The 27,584-nt window shown below is 42.1% G+C and overlaps 1 protein-coding gene and 1 long non-coding RNA gene across 2 annotated transcripts; both read right to left on the reverse strand.

The window, feature by feature from the left end:
- Positions 1–552: 552 nt before the first annotated feature.
- Positions 553–4,193, reverse strand: LOC309603749. Its single transcript, XR_014230805.1, has 3 exons — positions 3,866–4,193; positions 3,503–3,584; positions 553–1,923 (listed from the first exon to the last, which is right to left on the reverse strand). It is a non-coding gene; the product is annotated as an uncharacterized lncRNA (long non-coding RNA).
- Positions 4,194–5,157: 964 nt separating this feature from the next.
- On the reverse strand, positions 5,158–27,584 carry PLCXD2 (phosphatidylinositol specific phospholipase C X domain containing 2). The gene is made up of 4 exons (XM_082305107.1): positions 27,425–27,584; positions 15,087–15,547; positions 13,657–13,898; positions 5,158–10,895 (listed from the first exon to the last, which is right to left on the reverse strand). Exons 1-4 carry the CDS (start codon positions 27,561–27,563, stop codon positions 10,733–10,735), a joined length of 1,005 nt encoding a protein of 334 aa, XP_082161233.1. The 5' UTR covers positions 27,564–27,584; the 3' UTR covers positions 5,158–10,732.

Below are 27,584 nucleotides of genomic sequence, written 5' to 3' on the forward strand. Positions count from 1 at the left end.
GACATTTCAGTGGGCATAAAGACAGTAAAAAGGATTTTCTTTTTCATCTTTTCTAAAGCACTCTAACCACTCACAACCAGTGGGGCAGGAAAACAAGGATTTCAAGTTGACTGCTTGTTAGCCATCTACAGAAGCAGCACAGGCATTCAGTGGGAGCTCCAGTGTCCTCCAGAGGCTTGGTTTTCAGCTCATTTCCTTAATTCTCTGCTAAAAGCACTGCTGTAACAGCTTCTACAGCCTCTTCTGCCCCAAGAGTTGCAGTATAGTAACATAGCAGAGAACAAATTCACCGGCCAATTCTTTCATTTCACTTTTGGGTAAACAGAATTTCACTATAATCATGATCTTGAGAAACCAGTTCCCTGGTGCCTGTTATTAACACTGCCTGCATTATCCTTCAGCCTTGGAAAGGGAACAAACCTAGCCCCAAGACAGGAGGAAGGAACTAAATGCAGAAGGGAAATTAGGCTACTCAAAAGTCCTTGTTCTTGGCAGTAAGTGCAAAAAGAAGAGACTGTAATTATCTAGTTTATTGACGTAAACAAACAATTTTTTAGTAGTCTAGTTTTTAGTAATTCTTTCCAGATGGCAGTCCAATAACCATCTGAGAACACAATCCCCCTTGTGCACAAAATCCAGATAGCGTGAAGATGGCACTGCCAAATCTCTTTCCAGACGCAGTACTACGAAAACAAATTATTACCTGGTAGGAGTTACTAGGATCCTCCAAACTGCATTAGTTGTTGCTAGTGTGAGCTATCCTTGCAGCAGCCTTGCTCTTCCCTTGCAGACGTACCATTTCAACAAACCAACACCGAGTTTTGGATTCATTTAGAATCTTAAAGGCTGCAAAGATTTATCTTGTTTCAAGTGTTATCGTCAACATTGTGCATGGCTGCCCAGCAAACGTATCCAGCATACAGGGGAAAAAAATCAGTCCTGAGAAATACCAGTTCATCACTCTAGAAACACATTTGCAGTGTGCAACAAAGGCGGCAGCATGGTGAGACAGCTTGTGTCATTCATCCCCAGACAGCCCTGTTACTGGAGGCAGGTTTCAAGACATATTTACAGAGGGCCAGAAGATCATTATCTTTGTGTGATACACCTTTTTGTTTGGCAATGACCAAAGCACATTTTCCAGCAATAATCACTATCACACAGGATGAGTTGGCTGCTTCTGATGCTTCAGAGTTCCAATCATGATTTCCTCTAAGAAATGCAAAATTGGAGAAAAAAAAACTGTTGGCATTTGAAATACTTAGGCTGAAATAGTAGAGATTGTTATTTTTCTCAGGAGAAATGCCTGGCACATTGTATTTTATTTGCTGCCAGTGTAGTCTTTCTAAGGATTCAATCAAGTCAAATGCAGCACTTTTGTAAACGTGGATCTGCATTCAGCATATCAGATGAACTTTGTACTGGATGTGATTCAAAGACTGAACTTCGTGTAATAATTTGTTCTGTCTCAGAAAAAGCCCCAAACCAAGCAAGCTTTATTTTCTGTTCCAAAGGGCAAGTTGCAGCACCATCTCTACTGCATACCTTTCCTCCTCCCTTTTACTGCTCCAGCATCTTTTTCCGAGGATGCTTTTTGCTTCTCACACTCGTGATTTTAGGTTTTGCAATTTCAAGCTCAAAGAAAACCCATGTGCTGGTTTTGGCTGGGATAGAGTTAGTTTTCTTCATAGCAGCTGCTATGGGGCTATGTTGTGGATTTGTGCTGGAAGCAGTGTTGATAACACAGGGATGGTTTAGTTACTGCTGAGCAGGGCTTACACAGAGTCAAGGCCTTTTCTGCTCCCCACCCGTGAGGAGGCTGGGGGTGCACAAGAAGCTGGGAGGGGACACAGCCAGGACAGCTGACCCCAGCTGACCAAAGGGATAGCCCACACCATACGATGTCATGCTCAGCACAGAAACCTGGGGGAAGAAAAAGGAAGGGGGGGGGAGGGGATGTTCAGAGTGATAGCATTTGTCTTCCCAAGTAACCATTACACACATTGCTTGTGTGCGCAGCTTTTGCTTTACTTAAATTGTCTTTATCTCAACCCAGGAGTTTTCTCACTTTTACCCTTCTGATTCTGTCCCCCATCCCACTGGTGGGTGGGGGGAGCGAGCAGCTGTGTGGTGCTTAGTTGCTGGCTGCGGTTAACCACCACCACCCAGGAATACCAAAAGCCAACCCTTTGCTCAGTTGCTACAAGCAAAGAGAAAAGTGGACACTCAGTAGCAGAAAGTTCAAGAAAAACATTTTTACCATCCTTGATTCTTATTTACAGAGAGCTCAAACAAACAGTGTATGTTTTTCTCCACCCAGTCTGCCAGATGACTGATGCAGGAAGGAACATCCCCTCAGGCAGTCGCTCGTTAACCTTTTCTTAAAGCATATTTGCAAGAAGCAACACGATAGAAAACAACTCGGCTCTCAATTTCTTCTGTACTTTGTATTTCCAAGTTTTCAACCCAAGAGGAAATGGTCTTAGAGAAACATCTTAAGTACCAAGGTGCTGTTTGCTGTATAAAGTGAGGGGCTGGGGGGACGCAGCTGGGCCTGCTGTTTGCCCCTCTGCTGGGCAACCCAAACAGTATCTGCCACTAAGAGCATCAAAACTTCCTTGTGATTATAACAGATGAAACACTAAAGGCATCTACAACTCTAACCAAACACAGAAATTACCCCCTCAAACCCAAGCATGAGACACCACCTGGGTTTGCACGCACCAGGCAAGCTTTTAGGCCATTTCGGTGGAACCTGCAAGTCTTTGCACGAAGACCAACTCATTCGTTGTTCAGCATCTCCTGAGTCACCAGAACTCTTTGAAAGGTTCATCCAGCAGCTAAGGTGTCTGCCTCAATCATAAAGGGACAGTCTGTGCCAACATTGTGTCATACATTTTCCGCTTTATGCAAGTACCGGCTAGCCACCTTGATGCACTCGTGCCTTAGGTACTGCCGGTCGCTTCCCGTCTTCCACAAACTGCTCACTACAGATACGGCAGCACAAAGTCACCCCCGTACCAATTCTGGTTCTAAATTAGATGCCAGGCTAAGCAATTTTATCTTGCAACAAACGAGTTTAATTTTTTTAAACTACTGAAAACAAAAAAAATTTACAAAGTAGAAAAAGAAGCATTCACCTCTGAAGTACTACCTAATTCACAACTGTATGCAATTTCAGCCCATAGGTTATTATGCTGAAGACTTTTTAATTCACAGATTCGGCCAGGTAAACAGTTCTGCCACGGGTGTGCGTTCTCCCTGGTCACTGAAAGGAACGGTACCTACACCTCAAGCAGACCCTGCGTCATCCTGCAGTTCGGCCCCCAAGGTGTATTTACTTCTACCGCAGATAAGAGATATTACGAGAAAAGATGCAAAAAACAACCAGCCGTCTTCTACTCTAAGCAACTTTTGTTTTTAATTTAAAGCAATCTGTAAATTAAGGGAAAGTTGATTTTAAGCATGATTACCTTAACAGTTTACTCATACAACAAGTTACCTGCTAGTGATCCTGGTCACTCTCACCATCTTCTCCAGAAGCTTCCACTTTGCCTGGACTCAGGCAGTGGCACTGCTGTCAGCTGTGCAGAGGAGAAACAAGCATCAAACTCTGGATCCCCGGGAAAAGCAGCTGGACTCACCCACCAGCAATAGTTCAAAAATCACTTGGTTTCTTTTTCCAGCATTTGCTCACCCAAGAACTTGACAAACTGACCCCAGTTACTACATTAAAATTGGAGAGGAGCTTTTTGGTCAAACGCTGTTCTAGTCTATGCACATGACTGGTGTGTCACCTAAGCGATCAGAAGAATCGGTGACGTTACCATTGCTCAGCTCCAGAGCCTGCCAGCGTTTTGCTCACCTTCCAGCTACACATGCAACGCGAGCCCTTGGCAGCATACACCAGGTTTCAAGCTGGCTTGCCTTCAGACAGCATGGAAGAGTTTATCCTCCGCGGCTCAAAATCCGTGCGCAGGTTCAGCAGTATCTGCAAGAGGCAAATACTAAGCCACGTGCAACTCAGGAAGGATTCTGTTTGAACAGCTAATCACAGGTTTGTGGCAACAACGAAACTAGGTATAAAGGGCATGCATAAATTTGTGACAGAACATGCCTCTTGTTTTTGCAGTCTTACACGCTTCACATGCACAAAGCAGATGTCTTCTATGTGCACGTGTGCCCTTGTGCAGCATTGCTGGAAGGCAGACTGAAGAAAAAAAAAATCTATTAAACCCCCTAGGGAAGCAATATGACGAAATCATGCTCACTCTTGTGCCCCAAATCCCCTCCAAGGGATATGATTCCTGGCCTGGGGAAACAGTATCTGGAGGGGAAAATAAAAAAGTAACACTGCTACTGCAAGCTATTTAACCATCAACATTTTTACACGCTGGCAGCTTATGCTATTCACATTAGATCTATGCTGCGTAGGTATATACTCTGTAAAAAATAGTGGCACACTCCCTGCCTACAGCACATTTCAGACAGACCAGTGAAACCATTGGTTAGCTACATATGTGAGTCACTGTTAATCTAGTCTGGCTTGTCAGCACTTACCTCGAGGTCTGAGACTATAGGTAGGGACAGCAGCGATTAGGCTCTGAATTCCCAGCTCTACCTGTAGGTTTTTCAAGAAAAAACGTAGTAACACAGCACCCATCAGTTACCAGTGTCTGAAAACATGAGGGAATAGGGGTCATCCATTCTCCCCCTCTCCCCGCCGCCAGTACTCCCACATTCTCAAGCCAGGCAAGCTGAAAGTAACCCAAAAGAAAGGTCTCGCTTATCTCACTGGGTTACAAGCATCTGACATTAGCCCAGGCTCTGGGAATCGTTATCAGTATTTTGCTTCCTAATTGCATGTTACCATGGAGATTCATCACCTGTATCACAGCCACAGAGGCTGCACAAAAATTGTACTTGCCTTTCAAAACACAACTGGATCCATGCATTAGCATCCCATTACCCCAGTGTGTTCAGGCAGAGATGCACCTGTGCAGGCAAGCAAGTGCAAGCATACAGTTTTCTAATCACTTTGCATTACTACTTCCACAGGGAGGTTCTCAGCACACCCTAAAAATAAGCATGTTGTCCAGGTCTGGCTAGCCAGGGGACACAAGTGCAGCGAGACATGGCACTTCAAGAAAACAACCTTCAATGACACCACTCTGCATCAGAAAAGCAGCTGAGCTCAACTGATATTGTTAATTGACTCACAATGTAATCATCACACATCAAAACAATCAGCAGCACAGAACACATAGTAAAGATGATTAACTCAAGTTGTACTTTTATTTTCAGGATTAAAACCCTCAATGATATAGATGCAGAGTAAAGCGGAAAGAAACAGATGTCAACCCAAGTTTATCTGCAGTTCCAATGAGGCATCCTGGTTTCACAAAACTGAATTGGACGGATGGGTAAAGCACAAACTGCTAAGAGAAAGAAGAGAAACTGCACCAAATATAAATTCAGAGTAGGTAACTGCTCTTCACCTGGCTCCCTCTGCCCCCTTCCACAGTATAAATAGCACAAATAAAATTCGACTGCAAAATATATTTGACATCAAGCAAAATCAAGGAACCATCAAAATTACTTTTATATAGGATGTACTGATCAGTATTTTTTCCAAATTAAGAATACATTGCAGTTCAATTTAAGTAAGATACAGAAGAAATTATCACAGGTGTAACAAAGGGTAAGAGAAGTACTGTTTCAATGAACACCACACAATACATAAATACTCAGCAATATAAAATAAAATTAGATTCAGCACAGTTTTACAGTTGACATTCTTATTCCAGTCCCTACAATTAAAAGTTAAAGCTTATTTACTTGATAAGACTCAGAGAAATCAATACACTTACAGAAGAACACACATTTCTTCAACAAGATAGACATATTGAACCAGTGGGACTGATTTTTTTTAATACAAAATACAGACTGATTTAACAACCTAAGCCAAATAGCTAATAGGATTATCAGCGGAAGGTGTGACTAAGGAAATCACTATACTCTTACCACAGTTAGCCCAACATACATGTCCTTAGCATAACATTTATTTGCTCTTCAGCATATGCTTGGGCTCTTCTACCTGTCTGTCGAGTCAAAAACCAAAGCTAGAATAAGAATTTGTCAGACAGAAAAGCAAAAAAAAAAAATCTTTTCGACTGCTGAAAGGACTACATCTGGACCTGATTTGAATTTTGAATTAAGTTTCATGTCAGTTCTGTTCTTCACATTAGACAATTTCTCTGTGCTTAAACAACCACTGAAAATTTGCCCAAAATTTTGTCCCCAACAGTGGCCATCTGACCAAAGAATTTGCTTATTAGGGATGGGTAACAATACGCTCAAGTCTAGATGAAAGTCTTAATAAAACTGCATATGGACTCTGTTTAATATTGTATAGTCAAGTAAACCTCAAGTCATACATGCTCTGTCAGGCTTCCACAGGTAACCTAATTTTGAATCAAAACAGCCATGTCCTCTATTTATCTATAGAACTCCTAAACCCTGGTCTGCCAGATGATACAATGAACTCCACCTGAGACAGGTATGCAAAGAAAATATTTCCAAAGGCTGAGCCAGATGAGAACAATAGATAAGCATCTTGGCAGATGCTTACTTCTGTTTGAGCCACAATCCCTGCTCAAAAGTGCTTCTTCAGCTTTACAGCACAGGTGCTTTCTAAACTCCAACATATAAACTCACTACCAACACAGCAGGTAACAGTGTGTGTCAGGAGCAAAGATACCATTTTCCCTTTATTCCTTTCTTCTCCGACAGGGGCCTTTTTGCAATCAGCATTTGTGCTCTGAAGACTCCCAGTCTGACATCTCTCACTGACCACAGCACCCCTGAAACTTGCCTTGCCAGCACTGTCTCCAGTGGGATCCTCTCCATCCCAGCAAAGCACATGCAAGTTGGTATCCCTTCAGTTCTTGAGATAAAATTGGACAAGAGGAATCTGTCTTTTCTTCTAAAAAAAAATCAACATTATGACTCCCAGCTCCACAGTTGTTAAATATATTTAGGACAGTAGTTCCCAAATAAGGAGCTGAGCAATTGATAGTCTGCAAAATCTAGTAATAACTCCTTTATATTTTCACATACGAGCACCGAGTAAGATGCTAAAAACTCATATATTCTTCTTAACAGCCTTCTCCCTGCTGCTCCCCATCAGGGATACATACAGAGGTCTCCTGTGCCTCAGGTATGCCCTTGAATTGCACGTGGCAGTGATCCAGTACCAGGTGAACGGGCATACCACCAGCATGCTCAGCATTCAGTGATTGCACATTAGGACAAGAAATGACAGTCATAACACAACATATAAGTAACCTGAATCTGTAAGAACAAAACATACAAGTAATTATTCAAGAATATTCAATTAAATTAAGTATTTTGCCTCAAGCAGCTACTAGTTTCCTGGCTTTTCCTTTCCCAGCACCTCCAGAATGGTCAAGTCCTCAGAACAATTCTTTTGGGGGAGTTTTCCAACTAAACTGTTTAAAAGTGAACCCTACTGCTTGGGGAAGCTAGAAGCAAGACAATCACTGTATTCAACAGATGCAGGTTTGCATCAACAGCAAGGAACCCCCAGCCACCTGCATTCATGCCAATCGTTTTTTTCCTCGAGCTTGTACATACATGACCTTGCAGGCTGCTAGTTGCACCCAGTCGCAGCCTGCTCTGAGGCCTGACTCTCAGCATGAGCTGCGGCCACTGTCACTCACCCGCCAGACCTGCTCCACTCCGCTGCCCCAAACCTGGCTAAAGGCTGCCACACCTTCACTGTGGGCACCGGCTGCAAACCGCTGCCTACTTCCCTGATCCTCCCTTCCTGCCCAGCTCACCTTTCTGCTTTTGTAACCCCGGAAAATAGAGTCTGCAGCCCAAAGTCCAAGTCTAGATGAGCTCTGTTTTACAAGGTGTGAGGGAATCTGGATATGCTGTGGTGCTGAGTCAGAGATAAGCCTATTATACAGGTAGCTTTGTTAAGGGCTATAGTGTATAACAGAAGTAGCTCATATTGCTTAGGATGGTTTAGGACCACCCTAAAACCAATTCTAAACATCAGCATTAATGTTGCCCGGAGTACCCACAGGAGATACCCTGCTGCAGGCAATTGTATCTGTCAATTGCCCAACTCACTATTGAGACTGTCAGGTTCCTCACATAGAAGCGTAACACCCAAGCACTCTTCTGAAATGACACAAGTCACTTCAGACAGGCCAAACTTACAGAAGTGTTCCTTCCCCCCCACTTCATCATTAATGCTAAAGCTAATTTTCCATTTCTTCTCCTTCTGCTAACACTCTTAACACCTAGCGTGCCTTTGCCCTATTTCAAGAGGCAAGAGCTAACAGCAAATATGTTCGAAAAACTTCTGAGTTTGTACTTAAAAATATCTAACCAAAGCCCTGAGTTACAACCATCACATCTCTATTCAAATAAATACAACAGAAGGACTAACACCACAGTCATTACTGTGCACACACAATATAAGTATTGGTTAAGCCTGATAAATCTGTTTTGAGGTAGATATATACAGTACAAAATATTAAGAGTCAAATGCAAACATCGTACTCACTTCACCTTCTCGCCTTGTCCTCAAGTTCTGCAGGGAACCTTGCAAGTGTATTATTTCTGCCTCATCACCATTCAAACCAAGTTTTTCCGAGTTCTGAGCTCTAAGACAATCTGCAGCTAAAAGACCACTGAAACCAAACCCATACATTTAACTCTATCATGGAGTTCCAGTTGGGGCCATAAGAAAAGTAGGTTAACACAAAATTCAGCTAAGGAAAAATTCAGGTATTTTAAATAACTTTGCAAATAAAATAGTGCTGTTCAAAACAGGTTCCAACAGTTTCACCAACAAGAATACCAAAAATAAAAAACCTTCTGCTGAGGTTTTCAAAGGAAATTTTAAACTAGAAATTTAAGCTTTAGTTCTTAAAAACTGCTTTTCATTACTTGCTCCCCATCACTGAAACAGAAGACAGACAGCTTGAGAGATGTCCCCCACCCCCAACTCCCTTAGAAAAAGGATTGTTAAAAAAATTCAAGGAACTCTAATGAAAACCATGCAACAAACAGAAATCAGATTACAGTCTGCTCAGAACTCGGCCAAGGTTCACATGGAAGGTTTGCAAACCTTTAAATAAGCTTGTCCTGAGTTCAGAGTTTGTGACAAGCAAGCAAAGAGGTTTTACATTTTTCTGGGCTGTCAGACCATGACAGACACAGGATACGATAACAAAATAAATAAGAAATCTAGAGATTCACTTTTCTTTTGAATAAAATATCTATAAAGACGATCCATTCTACTATAAATAGCTTAGAGATTAATACAAATTTGTAATCACTGAATAATTAGTGCACCAACAGTTGCTTTAAGATGATGGAGCAGAGAAGTATCCCCTAATCAGTCACTTTTTTTAAACCAAAGATAGATCAGACTGTAGGACTGCTATCAGCAAGTCAATTAAGTGCTGGTAAGTCCCAACATGTGACTGCATTGGCTCAAGCAGACATGGTCACGTTTTGTTGGGAATCAACACAAAAATGAGTATGACTCCAGAAAGAAGCGGCAGTGAGCCCTGCCTGTGCTTGTGTGACTGCTGCTTTCTTTGTCACAAGTGGGTACAGGCTGGGGAAATTTCTCTCCCATAGCTGCGGCTCTCTGACTACAAGCACAGCTTTTGGGTCTGATTTCGGAATTCACTGTCACATTGCAAATCACAGAGATTCAATATTTGTGTTTTGAGCAGTCCCTGTCAGCTCCAGTTCTTTGAATACCAAGCAAGCTCCCCCTTAGCCCACCTCCTTCCAGAGAAAGGCTGTCTGGATGAGAGACCTTCCCCAGAGAAAACTCGATAGATGGAAAAAACAAGTGACCAGCAAGCAAAAGAGAAAGGTTGTGCTGTGGTTTCTCAAGTGTTTCAACAGAAATTCAGACTTGTGAGTTATAATCCTCATAAAGACTGAAACATTCTCCAAATTAATGCCAGAAGAAAACACACTTAAACATGGTTGCAGTAAATGTATTAAAGTAAAAATAAAGAGGTCCAGAAGAAGAGTTTGGAGTCCAAAGAGGCAGAGGTTCTCAAGCCTTCGCCTCTCAGGCCCAAAGGACAGTTCGGATATTCACCACAGTGTAACAGCTTTCCCCTGAACAGCAGCAATATTGTTTCTTCACGTCAGTCAGAGGTAGCATCTAAAACAGCATAACGAATACAGCAGCAACCTCCAGCTGAGCCCAGCTACGCCTGAGGTGGCCCCAGAACAACGCCCCCTCGGCCAGCCTGGTCACACTGCTGCTGAGGGATCAGCAGCGATCCTCGCTTTGAGCCGAGGTGTCGAGAAACAGGCGGGATGCGCACGCAAGGGGACGGTGAGTCCCGTCACCCGGGAGACGCGCACCATAACCGGGTACATCTGCTCCGGAGGCCAGCCTCTTGTTGGCAGGCAGACGCCACGCCAGACTGCAGCAGATGTGTGCATAACTTAGTCAAACACGTAGCCACAGACACACAGCAGCACTCAGACAGCACTTTCTGTTCCACTCAGATCCACACATCACTGGGAGAAGGGACCCGCCTCTATATGTTTAACCACATTTCCTCTAGAATTTTTTTTTAAATAAACAGAGATTACAATAGGTTTCACTTAAGACATTTAGCGTAGATGTCCACTGAGGAGCACAAGTGGGACACAGCAATCAGGATTTAGTTGCAGATTCATCCTCTTCCAGAAGGAGGTCATTCAGTGCAATGACTGTAGCAGCAAAGTCAGCCAGCTCCACAAAGTCTGATGTAATTATGTTAACACCCATAACACCTGGCTTCTGTGCTTTCACCCAGTTCAAAATCATGGGCAGGTTCCTAGAGAAATAGAAATAAAGATAAACATTTTAAAAGAGATTCTGCTCTATGCATACTTCTCTTATTTGAAATACAACATGCTGTTTACAAATTATGTCATCACCTCACATTTGTGATCAGGTCCTGACTGCCACCCAAAATGCAACCAGCTAACAAGAAGAGTGCTTAAGATAGCATATGGTTATTAGCTATCAAATAGAAATATTGGTCAGTCATCAATTCAAACTACCAAGCATACAAAATAACATTTGTGAACTCTACAGTCACTGAGCAGACTGTGCTTCAGGATTTAACGCTGCACTACAATTTCCTCCATCCTGGTTTGTTTTCACCGAAGCATGCGCTGAACTGAAAGCTTAATTTCACAGCAGACTTCAGTGTAGCACAGAGCAAGGCTGTATCTGGCCCAAGATGTTCCCCTGCCCACCTCTGCCTTCGGCTGGGCAGGAGAGAAGTTGTTGGGGCAGCACGCTGCATTTCTACCAAACTCCTGTCAGCCTCCAGGGCCACCCCAAGCAACGGGATCAAGGGAACCAAACCCAGAATCAAGCCCTCAGCTCTGTAAGGGTTGAACAACCCACCATACATCACTAACCAGAGAAAGGTGAGGTGTGTCAGGAACGGAGTTAAATGGAGTTAAAAATTCTACCACAGGGAGAAATTTCAAGTCATTTCTTGGACAGAGTGCAAGTCAGGAGTCTGCACAGGCTTTTTTGCACTCTAACATGCAAACACCAAGGTTTTCGGCACAGTTAGAGACAAATGACTAAATATATCAGAATTGTTTAAATTTGTATATTTAATATAGTATGCTATAATATGCATACAAAATTATACGAGAAGATGGTAGGCAAACAAATTGGCTAACAGGATGGGGAATTAAAAACAAAAAAAATCATAAGAGCACCCCACAACTCTTGTTCCAGAAAAAAAATCTCTTGCCAAGAACCAAGAGAAGAGAGAACTTGAGTGAAAGCATAATTACTGTCCCTGTCAAGGGACACACCAGACTTCAGCCAGCTAACTGTGAATGTTGCACATTTCTCCTTTAGCAAGAGCTCAAGAACACTTAAATATTCATATTCAGGGCAAAATTTCCATATGAGAAAGCAGACATCTACACAGAACTGCAAAGGCAGATTTACACATGCAAATCAGCTAGCATGTGTAAATGCATATGAGCAATCATGCTTTAGCAAACAGCAGCACCTATTTTAAATTTTCAGTTTACTTTCAAGCAAGTGGTAACAACGGGGCTGAGGTAAAGAGATGGAGCGAAGGCAGGCTTCCAGCCTACCCGTGGCTTACAGCCCAGATCTGCGCCAGGAGTCACATGAAACAAAACTGATCACCCCTTCCATGAAATTAGGTGATCCTTTACTAGTTTAACAACAAAAATTCAGTACGATCTTTCCTTTAATCACGAGACAACAGTACATTTAATATACAGTACACAGACATAAGTTACAGCTGTGCTTTCTGTGAAGTATCCCCACCACAAGCACAGATATTTACATTTGTGCAACTTGTGACAGCAAACACCAGCCTTAAAGCACCTGAGCACCATCTAGTGTCTAATGCTGACCGCACAGATGTGGGCAAAGCGCAAGCCAGAGTGCAGACCTGAATATATTGCGGCAAACATCATTCGGATTTAATTATCTTTTGCTAGATTAATGGCTGTAAACAGGAAGGAGACTGAAGACTCCATGATTTATATTTCACCTGGAATTTCCTTACTTCCATCAATGACTTTTGTGACTGCAAAAGCAGGACACTTGCTATTTTTAAAAAGGATTTTTAAGAAAGTAAGTTATATTTACTTTGGCTTCAAGTAATACTGTAATTGCTTCTAAAGTGACCAGTGATTCTCCCAAAGGGAACATGAACTGGCCACTGAAGATGTGTGTTTATCTCACTGCTTAACATTAAGCTCAGTTGCTGATCAAATTAAAGGTGGTCACAACCAGTCTACAAGTGTAATTTATAACTTAATATCATTATGACAAGATAAACTGTTAGTGACATCAAAACAGGCAATATTAAACAGTGAGCCAGGAGACCAGATCCCACCAGGACTGTTACAGTTTTGTCAGTTTCTAACAAACAGGCTACAAGATGATAATGCCATAAAATAAAGTCACATGGAACCTATCCTGGTCATGCTGTTAACACTTAAAAATCGCTCTCTGTGCTACTCAAAGCAAAACCCTCTTCTACTGATCTTACTCATAGGCAAATCATTGTACAACAGTCAGTGGTACAAAAAAGTCAAATTGTTAATCTAATTTTTGGTAAAAAAACAAATAAAAACTGCCCTAGGTCATACATCTTTGGCCATTACTGAGGCAGATTTGTACAGACGTAAGCAAAACTGAGCCCACAAATAGGCAATTTTCCTCTGTGGCACAAGCTTTTCCCCCCACCTAAATTCAAGTTCAGCCAATTTGGAATGAATTATTGGTTTGAAACAACAGGTCCAGCCCATGCTCTATGAAATCACATCACATTCAGAAAGAGCTCCAATTACCAGGAAACACTCTTGAGTTACATATATACCCTGTTACTTCATTGTTTTCAATCATTCTTTATTTTTAATGACTGCAAATATCTCTCACGAACAATAGTAATGAAGCAAAACTGCATGCTTTCATCAAGTCTTACATCTAAGCAAACATTTCCCAGTTTCTTGCTTACTCAGTGCCTCTTTCAACATGAAACATGGTAAGTGAAGAACTGAAAAATCAAGACAAGTCCTTACCTATGAACAAGTGTGTTCTTCAGACCACGAATTAGATGCCGTGCAATAGTTTTCACTCGAGGTGTGAGAATTGCTTGAGAAACATGGAAAGTCCCATAGCGACTTCGTTCCTCAAGAGTGGTCTCCAGGAACTGTAACAGTTTGTGCACATTGGTTGTATTAGCCCATGGTGCTGGCATTTTATTCCCTGGCCACAGGAAGGGGTATTCCTGATACAAAGGGTAGTGGTAGAATATGAGAACCTAACAGGACAAAGAAAAAGGAGAAAAAAATCAACAAAAATTCACAACTATGTTATTTCTGTTTAAACAAGATGTTGCACTGGCTTATGCTTATACTGTACTGCTGCAGCTAGCATAACAGTGAAAAGAGGACCAAGCAAAAAAGCTGCTCCTGAGTCATGAGTGTCAGTAAATTTGTTGCACTACTGCCAACAAAGGAGATGAGGATCATTTTTGTTAGCTATGAGGACAGGATTGCTTCAGGCTTTAAGAATCATCAGTTTAAAATGAAAAAGTTGTCAGAAGTATACTGAAATGTCATTCAAAGAATTCAGCTTAAAAGCATTTCAAAGCACTGTCAGAGTATATTACGTCTGTACTTGAAGTTAAGGATTTTAGCAGTCTTGCCATCTTCTGCATAACTCCTATTAGGTAGCTAAAGTGTACTGAGCTGACCAGCGTAACGGCATTCCACTCGCACTTACTGCATGAGATGCCAAAGTCAGTCTTGCTGTCAACAAAATCTTCTCTAAATCAAGTCAGTATTTCATGCCTTGTAAGGTGGTTCTCTAAGAGGACAGCACAAAGATGCAGCGCTTTTTATTAACACTCAAACTTACAAATGATTCATATTGGACCCTAGCACTGACAGCATCAGTTCAGAGGAATTCCTCAAAGCCTCATGTATTTCACAGTTTAAGAATTACGTGCTGAAACCCTGTTCTTGGTTTGCGTGTATGCATGGGAGCAGTTACCACAGAGAAGCAGCATTTAATCTTGCCACTATAGATCTGGATGGCTGCAAAGGAGCTAATAAATTCTGTACCCATAGCTTAGTCATGTTAAAGCTTACACACTTCACACTGGCCAAAAAGATGACAGTTTATCAAATCCTCATCAGCACAATATGCTTTCCCAGAAGAGAAAGCCATTTGTAAGGAGCACAAGGGCTCGAGGATACTATTATTTAATTATTTAACAAACACACTTGGGAGCAGGGCACAGTAGCCACACCATGGATGGAGGGGCTACACAGCTGCACACAAATGAAGGGAGACATGCACACTACATAAAGGAGGCCTTAGTGGGCTTTAAATTGAGTGTCAGCAGCATCCTTGGTTCAAAACCTGTGAGTGGGAACCACACCCAGCTTCTCTATTTAAATCTTAACATTTTGGGTTTGAAAAACAATACACATCCTTTCCTTACCTGGTGTTTCTTCTCCCACATGTACTGTAACGTCACATATTCTACACATTCAACTGAACAAAGTTTAGATCCAAAAGCTGAGTGGATCCTGTTGATCAAGGAGAAGTGATGGCTGTTGTCCATGGCGTAGAAGTGATTGAAATCCAAGAAGATTACTTCCTTGGGGTGCTGCTCAAGAAAGGTGTTAATCTCCTTCAGTCCATCCCATACTTTGATGCCAAACAAGCCGTGTATGAAGTAAATCTCTTGTCCTATTTCCCCAGGTTTGGAAGACACACGAAGATCAAAGTAGCGGATCCCACCTTCCAACTGCTCTTTGAAAGTCAGATTTTGGGTCACTGACCATTTCTTCATGATCTTTTTAACCAAAGAAATTCTGGCCAAACGTTTGATGGCTGTGGCTTGGTCTGGTCCCACAGGAGATTTCTCATCAACCCAGTAGCTGAAAGAATCATGCGACCCTAGAAACAAAAGCCAAGAATATTTTATTTTAGAAAACTGACTCCCCCAAAACACATATACCCATGTGCCCTGTACACTGAAAAAAGTCCTACATGCATGGCAGGGTTGCAGAAGAGTTATGCTCAAGCGTGAGTCTTTCAGACTATGCTTTACACCTTAGTTTTCCCTAACTGTACAAGAGCTATGCTTAAGGTTCTCGGTTTAAACTGTTTTCTTGTGTGAGCTCCCAATTTCAATGCACTCTGAAAAATCATGACCATAAGACAAACATCAGTGATACAGGGAAACTTCCTTCTAACCTTCCTTCACTTACAAACTATCAATCTACCTCCAAAGCTTTCCCAGAGCCTGGTAGATCACTGATTTGAGATGAGACTCCAGCTTCATTGAGAGAACCTGAGGTTTTATTTTCATTCTACCTGGTAAATACAATCATGACCTAATAGACCACAGTTCTTGGAACAGTTATCTTTATTCACGTGATGGACAGAGGGATCTGTACATGCATGTGCCTTACCAGCACATCTCACTTTAGCCCCAAGATGGTAAATAAATTATTAGTAGTTTGAACAGTAGGCAACAACTGGCTGAACTTAAAGGTGGAACAAGAGTACACCACCAGTTACTGTGTGGTTAGATACCCAGCTCACATTAAACAAGTTCATGAATGTGTCTTTTACCTGGCAGTGCTTTTGAGTGACCACAGCTATGGTGAACACGAAATTCACCAACAATCAAAATTACCCATTGCCTGCCAAAATAATGCACATCAGACAAAGCTCCTGTAACACAACTTGTACCTTGGCAGAGGAACTGCATCTCCAGTATAAAATTTGTGCTTACTAGAAAAAAAACTCCAACTGAAAAATTCAGTGGTAAATGCAAACAAACAGAGAAGTAACAAAATTCCTTCAAAATAACAGCCAAGTCAGTAACAGAACAAAGAGTAACAGGGCAGTGTATCTCAGTTTACACTGCACCAGAGCAGCATAAAGCCAAGATAGGCAGAAGATGATCTACCACAGACTGATGTTTACCAGGGCTTTCTAACCATTTACATCAGGCACCTGCATTCTGGCCAAGAAGCTGCAGTCGCTCCAGGTGTGATTTACCTGTAAAGCCCCAGCCAGGAAAAACACTACAGGAGCTCTAACAGCCCTGCTCCTCTTTTTTCTTCAGGACAGCAGATGAGAGGTTCCCCATTGAGCCAAACCCCAATCGCTTCCTGCACTTCCAGCCACTTTGCTGAAGTACAGGGAAAGCATCTTCACCCCCAGTCACCACAAGCAGCTCCTTTTCCAGCTGCCTGAGGGATACGGTGACCCTGCACCATGCTGCCAGCATCTGCATTTTCCCTTCCTGCATGCCCCAGGGTTCTAGTCCCTGCTTCTGGGACTAGACTTTTCTAGAATTTCCTCCTCTACCTCAGTCTGCAACTCCACTAAAAAATCCTAATTTGTCACTTCCAATTTTAAGACAACATTTGAGGCATCCACAGCCTCCTTTACTCAAACGTTTTCTTTGTGTACCAGTGCTTACTCGAAGACTGACGCATTTCCTGTGATGCAAGGGCAGAGCTATAAACAAGATTATGATCTCAATTGGATTATCTTGTCAGGATTTTTTAATCCAGATGGAGGTACAGACTGTGCACATATCAAGCATCAGTTCACAATAACCTTAAATGTACTCTTTCTCCATGAATTTCAACTAGTTCAAAAGTACTGAAAAGGAACTGTGAAAGTTAGTTTTCAGGCTTTACAAATGAACACTAAAAATTAATTCTAATCAACTCTTCTGGAATTCTTTACAGTCTTTGTAAAAATGTGCCTCTTATGGGGCTTTCCATTCAGTCTCCTAGAAACAAGTGACAAGTAACAAAAAAGCTGTTTTTAAAAGATGTCAGCTTAAGAAGCTATTTAGTACCTGTCACAGTAAACTACATCAAAAAGTAGCTGTCAGTTTTGGAATGACACCTAGATTTTCCCCACCTCCAAGCGTGAAGCCCCAGACAAAATACAGCATCAAACATCTAGTGAAGACACTTCAGAAGCAGCCATAGAAGGCCTGGCTCATATTGCAAGCTGCAACTCAGATGTTTGAGTTTCCTACACCTCCCCATGGAGCAGAATGAGCCTTTCAAGCTTCTACAATATTTGGAAAGGAGACTTCAATCACAAGGGGCTTGTCTTCTGCCTCTGAATGAGTCACTTTGCACAAGGAAGTCATGGGGGTTTTTGTTTCTTTGTGTGGGCATCGGTTGGTTTGGTTGGGTGTTTAAGTTCTCAATTCTATCCATTTGAATTTCTCCCCCTATTTAGATCACTGTAGAAAATTGTTTAACATGCTAGAATAAGGCCATAAGGAACATTTTCTTCGCATTTTAACTAAGACTGTGCAGCAGCCTCTAGAGAGCTGTCTACAGAAGTCACACCATTATGCTCCCTCAGACAGTCACTGATAAATCTGACTCACGAAGGAACGACAACTTAATCTGGCATCAAATATATTGTCGTCAACTCAGTTGTCTAAGCAAATCTGAGCCAAGAAACAGCTTGTTTTCCTAAGTCCGATCACATACTTTACAGCTACAAAAGCCCTTCCTTTGCAGATTGCCACATTTAAGGATACAAAGGGTAAATTTCTCCTTGCACTATCACAAACCAAGTTCTATTTTTAGCTCTAGAAAGCAACAAGAAAGAAAAAAAACAAGGCACAAGCACATTGCAACTTTTTCAACACATACTTTAAGAACTGCACTCCTTAACAGGGCAGCTATTTGAGAAACTGAACTGTATGTGACATGCTTCTATAGTTAGACAAGATCCTTAAAACTCCTGCCCTGTGGCTCTGCCTAAAAGCCCAGGAAATTGGACTTCCCATTTACAGTGAAGTCAACACGTATACCTATATATAACCATGTAGAACATGAGCTGGAGCATCTAAAAAACAAGCTCTCCTTTTCACACTTGGTAGAAGACCACCTCTTAAGAAGGACAGGGGAGCATCATTGATGCTGAGAGGACGCAGCAGAAGTTCAATTAGATTTTCCAGCGGTCATTCACAGAAGGCCAGCCACCAACTGGGAGAAATATCTAGGCCAAACCTAGACTCAGAACATTTTTACTCCAGTAAGAGAGAAAAGCAAACTGAAAACCTAGAGCAACAGTATTGGACACTTGTTGGGCTGAGAGGTAAGAGCTAGGTGAGGATGCACATCAACCACCAGGCCCTTCTTTAATTTACGATCACTGTGTTACACTATCAGCTCAGCCACTGGCTTTTAATATAGCTTAGCTGTGATGTTAAGCTACATGCTAAGCTGATTGCACCATGGTGTCAAAATAATCCCTGCTCTCCTTCGCTCTACCCCTAACCTCCATGCAAGGCCTACCTATTCTGTAGCCATGGCACAATCCAGGCTAGTTGTTGATGCAAGATTTCTTCTGAAAAAGTATAGTCTAAACCAATCCAAACCTGTATAGTTTCAAAGACACAAGCCTACACCAGATGCTGTAACACTGTACAGTAACAGCAACGGGGCTGGCAGTTGCTGAACAGAGCAAGAATCAAAAAAATCTCACTGTGACATACACAGAAAAGTCCTTTCTGTGTATACGAAGTCCTTTCTGGTCTGTGTTCCCCCCCACCCAAATGGTGTGGGTCTTTCCAAATGATACTGACCACTCTCTCAGGAAAGTTAAGAAAGCTCAGGAAGTCTTGTCAGCAAAACATTGCAGAGGACACCTGACACCTTAAAAAATAAGTAACACCCTGTATTGATTCAATAAAACCATTCCTTAAACTTGTTAATTGTGAACAAAGTAACCAACATAATTTATAGCTTCCATCTTACAGACTGAGAAATCAAAAGGCACAGAAACATCAAGAAACTTAGTCTTTGTTGTCCTTCAGGCAAACAGAGGCCAGAAGCCCAGCCTGAGCTGCCTCAAGGGCATGTTCTCGCATGTGCAGCGCCCATCTTCAGTCCCTGCACATGAGAACGGATTAGCATTCAGATTGCAAATCTTCGTGAGCTGCTCCAGTGACATAGCATCAATCTGGTGCTCAGCCCTTTCCGAAACCAAGCTAGGCACTGGAAATAAAGAGATGCTGATTTGCCAATTGCTTCTAATAGGCTGAAGATGCATAGTATGAAGCAGCAAGCATGAAATTTAAGCATGAAAGTCTGCACATTCAAAAAAAAAATTAGGGGACTGCTAATCAGCTGGCAGCTCTTGCCGAGTAACAGACAATGACTGCTCTGTTTTGGCTTCATTTTTTTCATCTGCCAAAGATTGGAAGCTTCAAGGAAAGCAGTCACACCCCATCAGATGCCCAGATATTTAACTATCAAAAGCTACAATATGGTTAGAGTAGTATTAAAGAGGTATCTTTCAGACACCAGATTGTTAAAATGATGGATAGTCCTCTTAATTTTATCCTAGCAAGTGCAACTGTGGATTAATTTTTATTCATATCTTTAAACCCCTTTTTATTCTCCTTACACTAATTTCTCAAGTTAATTGTATGTTAAATAGATTGCTTCTCAATTCAATTTGTATGTTAAATAGATTGTATTTCACTGCTCAGGATGACTTTTTTGTTGAAGCCTTTGTGCTAATTGTTAGGAAGCAGCCTTTTATCATCACATCTGCAGCAAACTAACTTTCCAGTGTGTCTATTTGTCATGCTACTTAGTCACAGATAGTCAAATTAACCCGTGGTGTAGCTCAAACAAATGCCACTAATCAACATAATGTTATTAAGCCTTGAATTTCAACAACTACTAGCTATATTGCCTTGCATTATCTTTTTTCCCACATCGGTACTTTCTCCACACACAGTTGCAGCGCAGGGATAGGAATCAGCATCATCTCACCAACCCCGGTGTCCTTTCACAAGCTTGCGAATTTACCTTCGCAGGTTGTTAAAAATATGAATACATGGCATGCAAAGTGCCGAAATCTTCCAACACAGAACACACTTGGGCACTGCCAGTTACTTGAAAACAAGAGGAGAACTCCTGTTTTTTCAGATACAAGCATGCCTACAGTTATATCACCAGTCTCCCTGGTTGCAAGGCTGTGGACTAGCCAGGAGCAGCAGTCAGAGACACTTTCTGCAAAAATCTGTCTAACCAAGAAAAAAAGAACAAAAGCAGAAAGGCAGGAGAGTGCACTGTCAGCAAGTTTAACTAGATAGACAAATTTGTTTTGATCTTTACATTAATGGAATGTTAACAGGATGAAAAAGTGCAAGAAAACCTCTTCTGTTAAGCTAAACATTTGTAAGAAGCGAGGTCAACATGCTGTTCCAACCCACTAAAAGCATTAAAGGGTCATTTATGAACACCCTAGCTGTAGGGACGCCAAACTTCTTAGAGCAAGCTTTGCTCACTACACAAAGTACATTCCCCCTATATTAGGAAACACCACACATGACATAGCACAGCAAGCATTACATAGCCAAGACACCTAAAAGCACAGTACTCAAGTTCCAAAAACACAGGATGCAAGTGCTAGCAAGTTAAGGCTGTCCTGCAAATGTTCTTCTAAACCAAGCGTCCTGTGTGTGCCAGAACTGAGGGAAAAATGGGATAAACAAAAGTGCCTCAAAGCCCAAAAGTCCTCAGGATTCAGGTCATTAACAATCCAGATTTTCTAATCAAAAGATTAACATCTTAAAACCTCTTCACTCATGAAAAGCAAATTGAATCGTTCCTATTAACCAGCCCAGCAAAAGGAGGAAAGGCAGGAATAACAAACATCCTATTGATAATTAATTATCTAAAACTATTAAGATTATTATTTATATTCTAATGGAACCCTAAAAGAATCCTTTAGGTATTCTTAATGTAGTCTCACTAGGGAGGGCAAAGCCTAGTACAGACCAAATCCTCTTAGGAAAACTTCCTCTCCCTATCAAAGAATTACCCCGATTTCCCCCCACTGCCCCTTTCAGGGTGGGGGGTGGAGTGGGGGGATAAAAGGGGTACAAAGAAAGGGAGAAAGGGACTGCTTAAAACTGTCTCAGTCACAATATCACATGGTAGCTTGCTTTTCTTTCCAGCCAGGAGAAACCCATTTGGCACTGGTTGGAGTTATTGCCATTAAGGTTTTTTTGCGATTTAGCAATGAATTCCCATTTATCAGCAACCTCAGCTGTCTGCACTGGGAAAGCAGAAAGTGGCATTACTTCTCTACCATTTCAAAGCCTGAATGGATCCACCCGCTCTGAAAAGAAAAAAACTTCAGTTTAGAGTCCTACATTCCTCTTTTGTGACCACTCAGAAATGCATGGACCAAGGACTCAATCTCTTCTAAGAAGGCTCTATGGAAATTTTTTCTTGTTTTCATTACACAGTACTTTTCCCTCTTTTTACATCTTTTCTGGAAGAGCAGGCAAACTGGAACTTTCACACAACAGGGAAGGAGAGCAGCAACCATTTATATCAACATTATGTTTGGTTTTCTCGGTTTGAAGGAAAACTTAAGCATGTTCTGCACTCATTTACCAGGCAGTGAAGTCACTCTCTAGGGCACACAGATTTTAATAAATAAAAAGGAAGATAGTTTTTCCTGATGGAAAAATGAACCACACTGAACCACACCGTTTGGAGCAGAAGACCAACATTTACTACTTTAGAAGGCCAGGGACACATCTCTCCTAAGAAATCAGTGAAAAAACAAATTAAAGACACTTCAATAACTATTGCAGCTCTCCAATATAGTCTTGTTTTAGCCATATTTGAGCCAACGTTATTTTCTCTGTTAAAAAAATGCTTCTGGAACTGCAAAACTCAGCTCTTCCATCAGCTTTAGCTGCCTATAACCCAGCATCCCACAGGCAACTCTCCACCAATTGTCCAGCCTGGTAAAGCAAGAGCAGCACCACGTCGCAACAGCTCTGCATTGCTCAGAAATGAGATCCTGGCCATCCTTCCACATACCTTCAGAGGATGAGTTAATACATAAGAAAATGACAGAAAAGGCTCTGTGCACCACCAGAAGCCATGACTGAAGAGCTGCCCTACCTCTCCCCAGAGATGCAGGCTGCCCTGCCTGCATGTCCCACACCAGCAGGGCACCCTGCCCAACGTTACATACAGCTCTAGGCAAACCAGTATCTGAAAAAAATTAACCTTTGGTGGCAAAAAAATTCTTTAGTGTTTCAAATCAGACTCAGATATACAAAATTTGACAACACAGAAACATTTATATTTCAATATTTAAAAAACCTTACAATCTAGGACATGAATATTGGTGTTAAATGACTTTTTAATATTACATTTCAAAGTGCTGAACTAAAACATTTTACTTTTTCCAATTTTTCTATTTTTTAGCTGTCTTCTCTAGAGGCTCAATTCAAATTGAACTTAGTTCAGATTCAAATTAATTTGTCCCAACTAAGCTTAATTCTTTCCTCAATAGCAGGTTCACTAAAGCTATGTGAAAGAAAATATAATCCCCTATGTTTTGTAAATACAGCCATCCTACCTCTTCTCTCCTGCCCACATCTGCAGCACTGTGACACACCAGGTTAACCATCATGCTCCCTCAGGACAGCCGCATGCTCCACCACCCATCCTGGAGTTTGGCCAAGCACATGAACAGTTGTTTTGGGAAGCTTTTCTGGCAGGAACCACTTCTCCAAGAAAATCCCCCCAAACAATTATCATCACAGAAAAACTTTCCACTGGGTTAGGCTTGCCAAATGCACTCCTTTACACTTGTAGGACAAAACAAGCACTGATGAGGGAAATGGGAGTCCTGGTCTTTTTTTTAGGTGATGGGAGATGGAAGGGAATGGAGGAGGGAAGGCAGGGGACAGAGGAGGCATTTGACTAGCTTACTGGTTTTATGAAGTGGCCCCCGTAACTATTCTGGGTGCTCCTGCAAGAAGGAGCTTGCTTACCCTCCCATATACCAGTGGAACCTTACCTAAGTAACCATAAAGTTCCTTTAGAAGATAAGGAAAGAAAATCAGCACTGTGGAAAAACTCACAGCTAACTATCCTGACCAAAATGGGAGACCAATCCAGGAATACAGTTTGACCAGAACAGTTAGTATGCCTACAAGTTATGTCATGGCTCTTAACTATTCAAAGATGGAACAACCCAGACAAGATTAAGGAAATACATTATTACCAAGACCCAAAGGAAATCAGAACTGCCTACTCTTCTGCTCATCACATTCATCCAGCACCTTGGAGGTTGGACTAATAAAACACTCTATAAGCAAACACTGATAGTTGGCAGTTAACATCTGCTAGATTGCTTTGCTGTCTAAAGACAACTGGTACAAGCTTATCCTGATCTCAGAAAGTAGATCTAATTGAATCAGCTGTCCTAATACAAGTATTCATGTAAAAGCTCAATGAAACTGGAAAGCGGTGCTGTATCTTCAGAAGCAGAGAAACTTCTCGGACTCTAGCACCTAGTTAATTGTGATACTGCAAAAATGACTTAGAAAGGCAAGCAGTCAAAACAAAACAGTACAAATTGGACATGCCACAGTGCTATGACTTATGAGCATACAAGTACAAGCAAGAAACAGGTTAGGCTTCTCCAACAAATTCATTAAATAGCTGATTTACTTTGAAAGCAGATCAGTGACTGCACTGCAGCTTTTCCTCATGTTTCATTTCTCAGGGCAGGGGGGGAAGAAAACCAACAGATGCAGATTAAGAGATGACCAAGGAAAGCAGTGTCACAGTTGTACACAATTTCATAAAATTGTTTGAAGTAAAACAGCTTGAGATTAAACACATACTATCATATACATTACCCTGCCGAGGGTCACGCTCACAATCAAAATGTTTAAGAGTTCATTTTTAAACCCACATTCAAAGAGGATTAGTCTGGAGCATAATCAAGGGAAAACCCTCTAGACTTCCACACAAGGTCACCACTTATTGAAGGTGGTTAATTTTGTTGACTATATTGCATGCATGTAAGCTGACATTTTAGTTACTTCATATTTCACAATTTCTCATTGTGAAAGATTCCTTCTCTCATGACATCGCACAGGAAACCTCATCTCTTTTCATCAGATGAGACTATGCTGGTTTAGAATTTAGCCTAGAGTTTTTCTAATAGAAACAACAGAAAAGCCTGAGCTCTGGAACTGATCACACCCAAGCCTTGGAGGATGACCTAGATTTCAAAGTCTCTCCTCTGTTTTGAGCACAGAGTTAAAGCAGCATGTAAACACCAAACTGGCATGCCTCATGAAATACCCATCTTAAACATTATTTGTTACCAGTTGGTTCTAAAGGTTGAGCAAATAATGACTTCCTCTGTCCTCAGGTAGCATGTTTCACACCACATTCAATAGCTCAGGGAATCACAGAATAGTGTAAATTAAAAAGGACCCCCAGAGGTCACAGCTACCTTTTTTTTTAAAGCCAGTGAAAACAAGTAGCTCTAAAAGCACAACTGTTGGCAACAGATAAAGAAGCAGAACTCTATACAGGCATCCTTAGCATCATACATGAGGGTTAAGACTTTCCTGCTTACAATACCATACAATTAATTAAATCTAAGCAGTTTCTTTTCTGTGTATACTATCAATTCTTTCACTTTAAATAACCCCATCTCCCCAACATTTTATCCCTTTTTAAAAAAAAAAAACACCACCAAAACCACAATCTTTTATTCTTCAAGTGCTGCATTTCTCCAAAGTGCAATTAGGTAAAAAAAAAAATCAAAACCACAAAACAAACAACAGTTTCAGGTTTTTGAGTGTTGACTTTATTTAAAGTTAAAACAAGTTTTAAGGTTTCAACTGCTCCAGCACCTTCACTAGAATTACATCTCTGCTCCTACCTATAAAGAATGACTGGGAGGCAGGGGAAAACAAAAAACCAAAAATCCAAAAAACAGTGAAGTCCATCATTCCAGCAGTGAAAACAAATGCATCTGGAGATGGACAAAAGCAGGCAACACCTGTCATGTGCACACACAGGTATTAAGCACAGACAAAAATGCTTCTCCTTTGAGCTAAAGCCCACCTTTCATCTCTCTTTTGAAGATAGCATTGGCCTTCATTGCTATTCAGCACCTGTAAACAGATGCCTCAACTGCAACCCATTTTGTACAATCCTTTCCTTGCACACTGCTAGTAACATCACCTTGGCTCCCAAAAAGGTTGCTCGGTCAAGCACCACACCAACAATCCACTTCAGCAAAAGAATCACTGGACAAAAATAAAAAAATAAAATTCCCAAAACATCTATCCAAAATGTCTTTTCCCTGCTTGCACATGCAGGAAAGGGGTGGGAAAATACACTAACTTTAACCACAAGTAAACGTACACTGCAAGATTTTCAAAAAAACACCACTATTTTAAAAGCACCATGGCATTACTGAAACAACTCATTTCCTTGGTTCCTCTTCTACAAACATCATGCAACCAGTATTGTTAAGTGATGGACTGTGACAATGCATCTAAGGCAATCTACAATAACATTCTGCAAAGTTTCACAGCCCTTAAGTGCTACAATAACAAAAAGCTGATGTGTTGATTTATTACTGTTCACTAAAACAGAGAATGTTTGCTTTGCCAGAAGTTTCAAAATTTGCAGTTGCTTGAATTTTATATGAACACTGAACTGCCTTTCTGCCCCCCTTCCCTGTTCAAATGAAGTGGGTAACATAAAATGGTTTTGCTACTGGGCGGGGGGCGGGGAGGGTGTTACTTTTGATTAAAACAATGCATTTGAACTGTTCTACTTCAGGTAATACAGCAGTGAGTGCTGTGATATCCCACAGAAGGTGAGTAGGCCCTTCTCTACTGCTTCAAATGTCCTTCGGTTATCTCTGCTGGCACAGAAAAGGAAGTTATTCTGTTTCTAGGAAGTGTCTCCGCATGTCCTCTATGTAACACATGCCCAAAGAGTTTTTATAAGCTAAGGCAATACCATGAAAATCAAGCCTGTACCACTAATGGCCAGTCTAACATCCAGTATCGGAATGAGCTGCTACAGTAGCCACCCCCAAAGTCTTCCCTATTGACATTTACAAGCAATACTAGATTATTTTTTGCTATTTACAGATGGAAATTCAGCCTCATTCCTGAGTAACTTTAGGGTCATCTGTTGTTTTCCTCATTTGTCTGTTTATCTAACCGTAAACCTGAAATGATGACACTTACCCTTGCAATTTATTAAACTAGGAGCTCTACACAGGAGCTAGTTATTTTAAGTTCAGCTGGAAAGGGAGTAGATTTTATAAGCAATTACAGTATTTTAGTGTCCTCAGCATAACATCATACACTGGGGTATTTCATAACCGTGCTGTACTATGTTTCCCTCTGACAGGCCATACATAGGGTCTGCTACAAAAGACATTTCCATTTGATGAACCTTCAGTTGTTAGGGTCAACATAAACAAACTTTTCACCCTATCTGCTTTTAGCCTTGCTTAAACAACGTGAGAAACCTCAAGAGGACCTCCCGAGGTCACAGATACCTTTTTTAAAGCCAATGAAAACAAGCAGGTCAACGGGCTGGAGACTCACAGTTGTATTTACAGAAGACTAAGCCCTCCTTCCCCTCCTGCGACGGATTCGTGTGAGCCCTCGCTCAGAGCTGGGTGCCCGGAGCCCGCCGCCCGGAGCCAGGCTGCCCACCCGGCCACCGCAGCTCACGCAGAGGCCCCCAGCCCGGCAAACTCCTCCGGGCCAAGCCTCGGCGGGCAGCGCCGGACACAGCGGGGCCCGGCCCAGGCGGCCCCGAGCACTTTACTACGGAGGGACGCGACCCCGCCGCCGAAAGACGGCTCCCCGCAGCGCCAGGCCCCGCCGGCGGGGACAGGCCCAGGCGGCTGCGGCACCCAAACAACCCCTCCCTCCCTCCCTGCCCGCCGCCCTACCCGGGATGGCCAGGTTGGAGAGCGGGTAGGAGCGCAGCGCCGCCGGCAGCGAGCCCATCCAGTCCGCGTTGCTCTCCGCCATGGCCCCCGCGGCCCGCCGCCGCCGGCGGCCGCCCTCCCTCCCGGCCGGCGGCCTCATCCCCGGCCTGGGGAGCGGGGC

The sequence above is a fragment of the Platalea leucorodia genome (assembly GCF_965183815.1).
Source record: "Platalea leucorodia genome assembly, chromosome: 2".
NCBI lineage: Eukaryota > Metazoa > Chordata > Aves > Pelecaniformes > Threskiornithidae > Platalea > Platalea leucorodia.